We start from the raw sequence: 13,507 nt of genomic DNA on the forward strand, positions 1-13,507 counted from the left end.
TTTTTATAAATAAATAAGTTAAATAAAAAAATTAAATTATATTTTATATTTTATTATTTTGATTATGTGATTATTTGATAGTAATATAATCAAAATTATATGATAATTTAAATTAAATTTATTTTTAATATATAATTATTGATTAAGATAAAATAGAATTATTGAATTTAATAAATATTGAATATAAAAAAAAAATCCTGAATTCCAGCTACCAACACACTACGGTTCCCACGAGCCACCGTTAGGGTTTAATCCACGCAATTCGACGGACTCTTTATTTTTCTGATAAAGACGAGAATTCAAGCGATCGCAGAACTGGACTGAGAACGGCAAGCGAGCGGAAAAGAACTGGACTGAGAACGGCAAGCGAGCGGAAAAGATGAGCGTGATGAAATTCTGCCGTGAATGGTCAGCCCTCCCCCCCTCTCAAATCGTCTTCATCCTCTTACCGCTTTCTTTTTTGATTTCTCCAGCAACAATGTGCTGTATCCGAAGGAAAACAAGGAAGAAATGATCCTCCTTTTCGCCTGCCGCAACTGCAGCTATCAGGTGTGGTTCTGCCCTCCTCCTCTCTTTACACTGCTTTATTGGCCAATGCTATTGCAGCGTCTTTTGTTTCCCTTTAAGCTACGTGTAATCGGTGAATTACGGAACAGGATCTAACAAAGATCGAATTTCCTACTTGCTTTTGTGTAAGTAGAGAAGGAGGGAAAGATTGACTCTTAAGAACTTTTCGCCCTTTTGTATGGCATTGAAACGGGGAAGAGGGGTTTCCGCTCGTTTTATTCTCCAGTAATAGCCTATTAGTTGGTTTTCGCCAAGCAAACGTGTATGCCCTCGTCATTTGATGACTTAAATTGTTTGATCTATTTTCTAGCTGACAGCCTCACAGATAGAACAATATTATAGACCAATGCTCCTTGGATATGCTTTGGATTTGTAGTAGAGCTCTTGGCAAAGTGGTTTGAAGTATTTCTAGTACTGGATAATACCTTATACTCTTGAAAGCATACTTAATATGTTTTTTTTTCTTGTTGTTGTACAAACTCACTGGCTTTGGTTGTGATCCAGACTTCATGGTATCTAAAACCTTTTTGTTAGACCTGAAGTGATTTTGCAGCAAATATAACTTATGGGAGTTCAAGTTAGGTTGATTTTTGACATAAGTGCTTTATCCACACAATGTTATGACTCAGGGTGAAATTTGATTTATCAAGAGTTACCCCACTTAATGATAGTGTAATAAAAGATACAATAATAACAACTAAACCTTATCCCACTAGATGAGGTCTGGTTATATAAATCCTCTTATGATATTGGTCTCTATCTCTTAATATATTATCATCTATATTTAAATAAACTTTATCCTATTTTATCGTTGCTAATTAAATCTTCTTTGGTCTTTCTCTTCCTTGTTTAATATATGTATTTGTTATAATTTCATATTGCTTAACTAGAGCATTTATGGATTGTTTAAGTACATATCTGTACTATTTTAAATGTGTTTCTCGAAGTTTGCCTCAATATGCACAATCCCAACTTTTCTTTGATATTATGACTTCTTATCCTGTTCATCTTCGTATGTCTGCACATTCATCTTAACATTCTTATCTCTGTAATTCTCATCTTCTATTTGTGTGCTTGAGTCATAACTTAACATTTAGTTATATATAACATAGCTGGTCTAATTGCTATTTTATAAAATTTTCTTTTAAATTTTAGATGTACTTTACTATCACAAAGAATACAACATTCTCCTCAATTTCAACCATTCTATGTAAGATATCTCTCTCAACCCCTCCATCCTTTTGTAAAAACAATTCTAAATATTTAAACTCTTAGTTACATGTAACTTGCTATTTGCTATCTTAACAATTGTCTTACTACATTTAATATTACCGAATTTAAATTCATATATTCTATCTTTACTCTGCTAATCTTAAAATCTTTCATTTTTTCCGCTAAGATTCAAGCTTAGCATTTCCTCATTTACGCATCTCATCTACCAAAACAATATCATCTGCAAACAATATACACCATGGTAATGTATTTTGGAGATGTCTAATGAGTTCATCCATGATCAGTGTAAAAAGATAGAGATTTAGAGTTGATTTTGATGTAACTCTAATTTTATTGAAAACATTTCGGTTAATCTGCCTAGGGTTTTCATTTTTGTCGTTATATCCTTATATACATCTTTAATTTCAATATATACTATGCTAACACCTTTAGTTTCTAGAATTCTTTACATAATTTTTCTCGAGACTTTGTCATAAGCTTTTTGTATGTCAATGAATACCGTGTATGACATGAGAAATGCTCATGCCTATTCATTTCAATTAATTAATTAATTCTAATAATTAATTGAGAATAATTGATTAATTTATCTCATTCTTCTCAGTCCTTAATAGTCTTATGAAAGTTGACTTTCACGCATATTCAAATTAGTGTGTGTATCCACATTCATGAACCTCGCTTGTATTCAAGTTAATATCTTCGTCCTATAAAAATGGACCAGCCCTTCATATCGCAAATGGTCTCAGACATTAATTTTTCATTCATTCAGTAAATTGGTTTATGATGATCTACTGGCGAAACAACCTTCTATGTCCTTATTCAACCAATTGGTTATGAATTTCCAACAATTATAACATCATGTATCGTAGTCATTCTAAATGATTACCTTTGTTTTCTGTCATTTTTAGTCATGCTTCTTGTTTTCTTCACAGGAAGTTGCTGAGGATACCTGTGTCTACAAGATGGAAATAAATCATTCTGTTGGTGAAAGGTCTCAATTGCTACAGGATGCAGCCTCTGATCCGGCTCTACCTCGCACAAGGAATGTTAGATGTTCCAACTGTAATCACCCAGAGGCTGTCTTCTTCCAGGTGAAATATATTATCTTTCATTGTTTTCTAACTATGAAGGATTGGCATCTATCTCATTAGTTTAAGTCATTATATGTTTGTTTAGTTAAGATAGTATTATTAATGTGTTAATCACTCTGCTACTATTTATCATTGCCTGGAACTTCATTGGATTCTTCATGCATGATTTATTTTAGATGATAATTTATTGAATAGCTTGTTATTTCTGAGACAAACATCTTTAATGCTGCAGCTTAGGATGTTTATGTTCTTGATCTAATTGAGTTTGGGAATGAAGAGCCCACCTTGTAGGACTGTTTTAGTTGAAAGTATGATCAGTTATTTGAGATACTTCTATTTTGTGGTTAGTCAAATGTTAGATGATTTGTTTAATTTTCTGAACAAGTTGGTTATTAAGTGAAAAGGACTGTAAGCTTATTAGAAAGTAATTAGTCAATTTTCTTTTTTCTTACAAAGAGAAACTATTAATGAAAACTCATGGTATTGGAAAGAGATCATCTTACAAGCAGCAACACCTTTATCTACTACAGTGCTAGCAGGAAGGAAAAACCCAATAAATCGAAAATACACCCCTTGCATTAGAAGTACCCAAAGGTTTTAACCAAATCTATAACCATCAATAACAACATGACAAATATCATACCCACTTCTTTGATTGTTGCGTACTTGTTGATGTGTCATCCACATCATCATCTATTAAGTTGGATTCCAACAGAGTAAACTGTCACACAACCGTGCTATAGAAGTTTCCATGACCAACTATGTGTCATCATCCCGATGCCCTTTGAGGCATATAAAAATAGGTGAAAAGTTACAAAAGCTAATATACTCTTCCTATATAAGTTCTGTATTATGTTATAATCTGAAACGTTCCTTAAAGTCTTATTTGTCCAATGTGCAGCTTGGGGGAAAACTCTTTTGACTTTCTAGCATAACTTGAGATAGTCGTCTGACTTTCCAGACAACTCAGGATAAAAGGTGGTTCCACCAACATTAGATTGATGCTGAAAGGAGGGTTTGATTAAGTGAAATGGAAGAAAAAACCACACAAGGGTAGACAACTATCGTGAAATAATTTAGCTCTTCCAACCTCCCGAACTTGACTAAATGCTAGTAATTCTTAGCCAATACCTTGAGTCTTGGAACTAAAGAACGACACAACAAAAGCTCTATAACTTGTGGTCATTGCTAATACACTATTTGAGGTTATGCTCTTGGCCTGCTTATAATAGATTCTCCTCACAACCAACTTACAAGACTAAAGGATGGTACATAAAACCATGAATGATAATCTCAATTGCAGAGCCTCTCCTAACACTTGTTGGTTAAGGGTGTGTTTAGTTGGGGGGAATCACCTATGGAAGGGCCTACCCTAGGGAAAAAGTGGGTGGGGCTCACCTCTCCCTCCATTTCCTTAGGCGAGGGAAGGAAACACCAGGTAAAAAACTAATTCTCCTGGTTTCTACGAATAGCTTCCACCCAAATCTAACAAAAAATCATAATCTAGCTCAAATGCAGGCTAAAACCTTAAAAGAATAAAATTATTGCTTTTTGTTGATTTTATATTTTTTGCATTTTTTAAAATGAAAAATTAAATCGTCTCTCTCTTTCCTTCTCTTCAAGGAAATAAAAGAAAGATTTCTCTCTTGGTTTTCTTCCCTTCAAAGCATACAAAGGAGAGTGATTTTCTTATCCTCCCTCTATCAACATATTTTCCTATCCATCTCTCTTCTGCACTTTTCTTCCCTAGTAGGAAACATGGTGTAAATGTAGAAAACAGTCTCAATAAGGAAAAGAGTCAACTGGACTAATATTGATCATAAATTGCAGAATAAAAGCTCCACATTCACTTGAAACTACCTCAAGTGATCCAAGGTTAAAGAGTAGTTTTCTTTCTATTATATAGGAGTATGTGTATTGTTGAGGTGTTAAATTGAATTGTTGAAGAAGTGCTAAATCCATTGGGTTGAAGAATTGAAAACTGAAAATTTTCAGGATTTGTATCTGTCAGATTGTGTTGTCTGGCAGTTATTCTGCCAACTGGTCGCCTATTTCTGTCAGTGATTAGGTCTGATTTTAGAAAAGGATTTTGAGTGAGTCATATTGCCCATTTGGTTTTTTGTTAGATAAATACAGGTACAAAATTATTAGGGTTATAAGAAGAAGAAACAACACATGACCCTTGATCACTGATGTTTACAAGCAGGAGTTGAGGAGAGCTACCAAGTGGCTGACACCAGATTTCTCAAGCAAAGAAGGTAGGTAGCTCATTTTTAGGATTGAACCTGATGACTCCTGAGTTGTAGAATCTATCACCAATTTCAGGACCAGATTTCTCAAGCAAAGAAGGTAGGTAGCTCATTCTGAAGATGGAATCTGATGACTCGTGAGTTGTAGAATCTCTTGCCAATTTCTTAACATATCTGCCTGATCTTGAATCTTGATGGATCATTTGGAAAATCTTTAGGCATTGGGAGAGCATATGGCACCATATGGCACCATGGTTGACCCGTTGTGTTAAAGCTACGTCTGGATACCACCTTGAATGAAGTTCTGCTGAGTAGGAAGGCCATACATGCAGCCAAGCCTCTATCGAAAAACCTTGGGTAGAGGGAATGTCCCATCGTGATTAAATGAAGACCCAATTATCCGCCAGCCAATTCGACAGTGAGGGTATTCGGCGGCGAGGGAGATGCATAAAAGAGACGGAGGGGTGAGTTGGCTACGGTTAATCCGGGCCAGTAGGAAGGACCAGGATCGGGAATCACATAAGGGGTGAGAAGACCCAATTATCCGCCAGCCAACTAGAGATGCATTTACGGGAGAAGTAAAGATTCTCTGGGTAGAGCGATCCTGAATAGACTGAATTATCTGCCATCCAACTAGAGATGCATTGAGGACAAGAAAAGATTCTCTGGATTCAGTATGTTCTAAGCAGCAAATACAAGTGAAAGATTCCAGATGCACCTGCTTTCTTCTCAGTATGGTCCTGGTGTTAAGCTTGGTCTGCAGCATGAGCCAGCAAAAAACTTTAACCATGATGGGTGAGGAGCTCCACACTGTAGCACACCAATGATCAGCCCTCCCTCTGAATAAGAGCATATGGCATGCAGATTTGACCAAAATTGGACCATTTTCATTCCACCTCAATATCCATACTGACACACCTTCTCCTGACTGAATGCTTCAAATTCTGAGAGTAATGGCAGCAAGATCTGACAAAGTCACTGGTCTTGAAAACAAAAAAAGCCAGCTGTAGGTGACTCAATGTTATGTTGTTCTAATAACTAACCTTGAGAGTTGCAGACTGAAAACAAGTCGCAGAAGTCCCATTTTAGCAATGTGCTTCCATTCACTATGCTAAAGCACAAAATTGGATGATTGTGTGGTTTAACCGAGAGGTTCAACACACAAAAATCATGAGCCTACCAGATGCATTTCCACAAGAAGGACCACAGCTGATCTGGATGTGCAATCTCTTAAAGCTTGTTTGGGAAGTAGGTTGTACTGATGATGTGCCACAACAACACTGGAGCTGTCAAGCAGTTGCCACCACCAGCGGCATAAAAGTGCTATATTAAAATCATGCAAATGAAGAATCCCTAAGCCTACCAATGCCGTTGGTTTGCAGACATCTACCAAGCTGCCAAGTACCGTACTAGTGAGATGGTAGAACCCTGCCGACTGTTCTGCTGAAATGAACATCGAATGCTTTCCATTCTAGTTCTCATTCATTCTGGTAGGATGCACACAGAGCATGGAAACAATATTGTGGAAGTTAGTACAATATTTAGAAGATTTAACCTGCCACCTAGGGAGAGAAAGTCCCTTTGCTATGGATCTAATCCCTAGAAACCTTATCCAATAGCTTCTCCCAGTATATCCTGTTTGGTCTTGTGCCAAGTTGAAACCTGAGATAAGACATCAGCAAAGATTAGTAAGAACACCCGAATATATCAGCTAAGATCTGATCATGGTTTCTGGTTCTCCAATATATGCCAAGGAAGATCTATTACATATGATCTTTAATCCACTGAACATGGAGAAAGCTAACTAAAATGCGAAGGTAAAGGATCATCTGAGGATTAGTTCTAGAAATAATAGTATATTGACGGAGTATTGAAGAATTTGAAAACCGAAGCGTTTAGCAACTCCCTTATTAAACCTTAACATTTGCTCCCTCCTTAAAATATAGTGTAGAGTGTCTGTCAAAAGAATGAAAAGGTACAAGGATAAGGGAATACCTTACCATAGGCCCTCATACATGGAAAAGATGGACAGACTTGGCATTTGTGATGGTCACCTTGTCTGCACTGGAAATAATGACCAAGATCCCATAAATCATCTAGCTAGAAAAAACTCCCACTTTGACGATACACTCCAAGGTTTCCAAATTCACATTATCGAAGCCTTCTCATAATTCGATTTTATAACCACTGATTTCTCCTAATCTCTGATCTGGCACCAATTTGTGATTTCTAAGGCACACATAAAGAAATCATTGGTGCTCTTGTTTTTGATGAAGGCAAATTGAGAATCACATATTAAGGTTATGATAACTAGTTGAAGTCTTTCAACATCAGCTTGATGAGTAGATTTTCAAAGGTATAAGTCGAACCCAAAGCACTAACCCTCACTCATTTCGGTAACAATGTTACATAGAAGTGATTGATACATCCCAATGAAGCTTGGCCATAAGAGAAATCCCAAATAGCTTAAGAAGGTTTGATTTCTATCCATGTTTTGTAAGTATTCAATAAATGATTAAATATGCAAGAATGGTTTTATAGTTTTTATACTCCATATGATGCACGATATGAGGTATAGCTTCATTCAGTAATGAGCTATGAGTCAATAGCCTCTTTGCTATACTCCGCACGAGATAGGCTTATCATGAAATTAACTTTGTTCGCCACGTGTGAACTGCAATAATGGTAGAGCAAAAATATAGACAAAAGCTAATTAAACTAACTAAATGCATACCTATGAAAAAACTTCATCGACACTATTCACAAATTTATTATAAAAAATTGAAAATAAAAAACTCTAAAACGTGAGCATAAAATGAAAAGTGGATATAAAAGAGAAGTGCATGACATACAATATCTCACAAAAGAATCTAACAAATAATGAATAATTAAAGACGAACCGGATAGTGATTATCCTGCGGGCAATTTTATCAATCTTCTAAAGCCTGGTAATTTGGAAGAATACCAGGACATAGATAAATAAACAACATTATCAAAAATATTATTAAACCAAAAACCTCTTTTACAAGAGCCCTACTCTGTTTAAATAGCCTAAGAAATAAAAAAAAGTTGAAACGGAAAAAAGCAAAAGTGAAAAAACCAAAAAAGATAAAATCTAAAGTTTTGAAAAGAAAACTAATAAAAAAGATAAATCTAAATTAATTTTTAGAAAAGAAAACTAATCCTAAAAATTTAAAACAAATAAAAGAAAAAGTTAAAAGACTAAATTTAGAGTTTTGACGACCTAGTTTGAGTGAACCATAGTGCTGCAATTTGATTGTGCCAATCGCGTCAGGAGGCCATGGGTTAGTCATCTTCTTTGTCGGTAGTTCCGATCGTCTTTTTTCAAGGCCCAAAAGGGAGGCTGATGGCCTCGATTTCTTCTCGTCACATCTCGGACGGGAGTATAGCTATATTAGAGGACATAAACTAATCGTGTTGCTGGATGCTCTTGTATCAGATGCCCCAGGTTGAAAAGAACTTGTCCTCGAGTTCAAGTTAGTGTCTTTAAGATAAAAAAATTTTGTAAGTGTTGATAAATCAAAAGTTGTCTCGTAAGTGGTAGAACGGGAGGAAGATCTTCTATCATTAACTCAATCAAATCTATGGGTGACTGTTGTACTGTTGATGGAACATGCACTGCATCCTCAGATAATCTATCATCTAGAATCTCAGAAATGATCAAAATCTCGCAATTATCATCATAAAGTATCTTGTCGTATACTGGCTCGCTAGTTGACTTGATCTCGTCTTTGTCATAAATTGGATCACTGACTATTTCGATCTTGTCGTCCATATCTTTCTCAAGAAAAATTTTATCCAAGTAAAAAGAAAAAAACTTTCGACCTTTAAGATTTCGTGCACTACGATTACAGTGTGAGGCTTCCTCAGCCGGAACTTGCCTATCACGATCTTGACCACATACCTCACGATCTTCAAAATCTTGCGTCGTTAGACACTAGAATAACTCCGTGACTTGTCTCTATAGATCTTCAAATATCTCGTGTATCTCGGGTGCTACGATCACAGTGTGAGGCTTCTTCAGTCGAGACCTACTTATCACGATCACAATCAGGACTACGATGACCATCCATGAAAACTAAGAGCTCTGATACCAACTGACGTCGGGTGGGATAGCGATTATCTTATGGGCAATATTGATTCCGTTGATCGATTACGAACGTTGGAAATCAATTTTCTAAAACCTGTTAATTCGGAAGAATTCCAGGAGATAAGGAAATAAACGACATTGTCGAAAATATTATTAAATTAAAAACCTCGTTTACAAGAGCCCTACTTTGTTTAAATAGCCTAAGAAATAAAAAGTTGAAACATAAAAAAAAAGTAAAAAAAACCTAAAAAGATAAAATCTAAAGTTTTGAAAAGAAAACTAATAAAAAAGATAAAATCTAAACTAATGTTTAGAAAAGAAAACTAATCCTGAAAATTTAAAACAAATAAAAGAAAAAGTCAAAAGACCAAATTTAGAATTTTGACGATCCCGTTCGAGTGAACCATAGTGCTGCAATCCAATCGTGCCAACTGCGTCAGGAGGCCATGGGTTGATCATTTTCGGTGTCGGTAGTCTCGATCGTCCTTCTTCAAGGCCCAAAAGAGAGATTGGTAGTCTTGATTTCTTCTCGTCACATTTTGGAGGAGGATATAGCTGTATCAAAGGACATAAATTAATCGTGCTGCTGGATGCTCCTGCATCAATAATCAAGGTTATCATTTTTTTTTTACCAATTTAACAACATTAATTGCTTATCACAAAAAAACTTTTAAATTTTTCTTCAATTTCATCATTGTTGTGTTTTTTCTTTTATGCTCTTTCAAGTATTCTTTTATAAAGGGAAGCCACACACACACACACACAAATTTTTCTTCAATTTCATCATTGTTGTGTTTTTTCTTTTATGCTCTTTCAAGTATTCTTTTATAAAGGGAATCCACACACACACATTTTCTTGGTTCAACATAATTAGTCTCACACACACACACCAAAGCTCTTACACACACACACACACACACATTTTCTTGGTTCAACATAATTAATCACACACACCAAAGCTCTAAAGTATAAGAATTCCATCATTTTCTTGGTTCAACATAATTAGTCACACGCACACGCGCACACACACACTAAAGCTCTAAAGTATAAGAATTCCATCGTTTTCTTGGTTCAACATAATTAGTCATGTAGGTGTTTAAGAGCATAGAGCCAAAGCTCTATGGTATAAGTAATGCATTCATCATTTTCTTGGTTCAACATAATTAGTCACACACACACACACACACACATACACACACACACACCAAAGCTCTAAAGTGTAAGAATTCCATCATTTTCTTGGTTCAACACAATTAGTCATGTAGGTCTTTAAGAGCATGGAGCCAAAGCTCTATGATATAAGTAACACATTCATAGTTTTGTTAATTTGCATATGTAATCACGTAGCCCTTTTAGAGCGTGAAGGCAAAGCTCTATATCGCAAGTAATTTTAGCTACACAACCCTTTTTAGAGCGTGGAGCCAAAGCTTTATAGTATAGGTGATTTATTTTTGGATTTATTAATTCAGTATAAATAGTCATTTACCTTGTTTCAAAGTGTGGAGCTGAAGCTCTAAGATATAAGTAATTTATCTTGATTAGGTAATATAGTTACGCATTTAGTTTCTCGTAGATTCTCAAGGGAGTTCATTCACTTTTAAGGGATTACCATTTGTTTCCATCTTTATCATAACAAGTATCTAAAAAGGAACAAGGAGAGATAAATAACACCAAGATCAACTAAAGTCAAATTACTGAAAGCATATGTTAAGCAACAAGGGTAAAGCAATTATGGAAATAATTCTATTTTTCAAACCACTGCATAATTATATCATCTACTTCCCCACATTTAATAGTATAATGAAACAAGTAAAAAAACCACCTCAAAAAAACAAAAATCTGCACCACCTGCTATTAATTCTAACCACCTCGAGGTTCTGCTAGCAACTAGATATGCAAGATGTGAATGGGAACAATTATCGATTATGACTCAACGCTATGAATATATTGTCACATCAAGAAAGTTTATCTTGCCCCCAACCAATCATTGAAAGGAGAAGGATCGACATTCAATCACAATTCATCCAATGCTACTCACGAATGGTGAGATCCGATTCTGATAACAGAAATCCAATTAAATTTGCAAGATGAATGCCTATGCTCCCAAAAATTCTCAATGAGTGTCAAATTATAGCACTGCAAAGAAGGGAAAGAATCAAGATATGCAAGGTCAACCCCAATCTTAAACTAACAACTCTGCAGTGGCAAGGAATCGAATCAAGAGCAGCACAAAAAAATGAGTACTTACTGAAGATGGTCCCCTATCAGAAGCATTGATGAAAACAAAAGCGCAGCAATGGAAGGGACCAAAATAGTTGAAGCTAAGAGCATAACGCTTGGGAGAAACAAGGCTCAAATTAAAGGTGAATTGTTTGAAGGTTTTCCCATTGATTAATTTCTGCTCGAAGCGGAATCCAGCCATTCAAGGATTTTAACAATGCCAAGCAATGGAAGAAGTCTTGGTGCCCTAAGGAGGAGATCATTGTTGCCTAGAGATAAATCAACTACATCACTGTTAGTTCCCAATCAGGATGGAGGCGGTTGCTGATGCCGACAAGTGACAATTAGTTTTGGGCAGTGAGGCGGCATGGTTGCTGCTTTGGGTAGGAGATGAAAGCAGGACAGCTTAGGGCAGCAACAAGAAGAGGTTGATGTAGGTGGCAATGACAGTGACAACATCAATGATTGTTGCTTTAGGTAGAGATGGTGATGGCTTAGTGCTGCCATGAGAAAGAAGGGGTCAATGTAGGTGACAGCGGCAGCAGCGACGGGGGTTGAAGTCTCAGGAGAGGGAGGGAGAATGCTTGGTAAAAAAAAAAGATACGAAGGAGAGGAGTGGGAGTTGTACTGGACAGATAATTTGGGAAATCAAACAACCCCTCAAATATATAAACACCTCAAAACTCTAGACCAAGTGAACAGAAAAAAAATTCAACTGAATTGGATCCAAATCATCTAATTCAACCATAATTTATCCAATTTCACTGTAATTCAAGCTCAGTTCAAGTCCAAACAAGGTTTAGTCACTTCCCAATGTTTGATCATTTATTTATTTATTTTGAACATAAGACTCTTGGTATCAAGAACTTAGCATAAAGTATCTAAAATTAGAGATTGGATGCATACTGTCTTCATTAAATCATTTGAATGGTCACTCATTGAATTGATGCTTGTGCATGACTAATGATGCAATCCAAGCTAACTTTGGGTTCATTGCTTTAAAACTTTGAGCTAAACAATTCTCTGGTTATTGTTTTTGTATCAGACTCATGTGTAGTGTGTTTTGAATTCGCTATGTTTTTGTTTTGATGTCTCAGTATTTTTTTTTCTAGCTTCCTCCTTTTCACTGCATCCCAAAATTATGTATTTTCATGGCCCCAAAGGAATCTGATTGCAACCAACTACCATGGTGTTCATTGTTCCATTTAGGCCTTTATGTGCATTTAATTTGGTTGTTACCATAAGTTGTAATGCGATCCTGAATTAGATCAAAAATATTTTCTGTCTTGCAAGTTATTACCTACATGAAAACTCAGAATTCCAAGGCTATTGTATTAAGTGCTGGCTGAACAAAATACTCAGAACTCGCATAGCTGTTTTTTTTTCTACCCCAAAAAGTTTCTGATAGCTCGGTGATCAATTTGATTGATTTATAGGCACCTTCGAAGGGAGAGGAGGGCTTGACTCTGTTCTTCATATGCTGCAATCCAAGTTGTGGGCATAGATGGAGAGACTGATGGGGCAAACCTGCTACTGAAATCTGGAGCTGAATTGAAGCCTTTTTTTTTAGCAATTCTGTGTTGAAAAGCTATGTACCTCCTGGATTTCCTTCTGAACATATAATTATTTCAATGGAGTAAGTCTCTCCTTATCCTGAGTTTAGCGAACACAACTATCTTTGTATCTGTAAATCAAAAGTGGGTTTACGCATCCAGGTTCACTGGTGATGTAGGATATTCAAATAAAAAAGGGGAAATAAAGTCTAAGCTACAAAAATAATTCCATACGCATCCAGTGATATGCATCATTCAGGGACTCACGGATTTAGGATATCTCAATATCTTCTAAGTCAAAAACAAGTCAAAATAGAGATCTAAACAATGCCCTGTAATTCAAATTAGTCTTGGATTGAATCTTTGTACCTTTTGTGGGATTTCTCAGAGGGCACTCCGCATCTGTATCTCTTCTTCAATTGGAGAGGCAAAGCCATTGGCAGAACAAGTTTAAAGATGGCCGGTCCTCGACTTTAGGAGCTGAAC

The 13,507-nt window shown here is 36.0% G+C and overlaps 1 protein-coding gene across 2 annotated transcripts; it reads left to right on the forward strand.

Moving 5' to 3' along the window:
- The first annotated feature begins 235 nt into the window (after positions 1 to 235).
- Positions 236 to 13,125, forward strand: LOC141835197 (DNA-directed RNA polymerases II, IV and V subunit 9A-like). 2 transcript variants are annotated; one of them, XM_074722629.1, is made up of 5 exons: positions 236 to 311; positions 345 to 408; positions 474 to 549; positions 2,730 to 2,888; positions 12,905 to 13,125. In XM_074722629.1, the coding sequence occupies exons 2-5, from the start codon at positions 380 to 382 to the stop codon at positions 12,983 to 12,985; spliced, it is 345 nt and encodes a 114-aa protein (XP_074578730.1). In that variant the 5' UTR covers positions 236 to 311; positions 345 to 379; the 3' UTR covers positions 12,986 to 13,125. The 2 variants fall into 2 exon arrangements, with proteins under 2 accessions (XP_074578730.1, XP_074578729.1); XM_074722628.1 differs by having other exon boundaries at positions 258 to 408.
- Positions 13,126 to 13,507: the final 382 nt, after the last annotated feature.

Source organism: Curcuma longa, chromosome 9 (assembly GCF_044706935.1).
Source record: "Curcuma longa cultivar G26 ecotype Majalengka, Jawa Barat chromosome 9, ITB_CL_G26_1.1, whole genome shotgun sequence".
NCBI lineage: Eukaryota > Viridiplantae > Streptophyta > Magnoliopsida > Zingiberales > Zingiberaceae > Curcuma > Curcuma longa.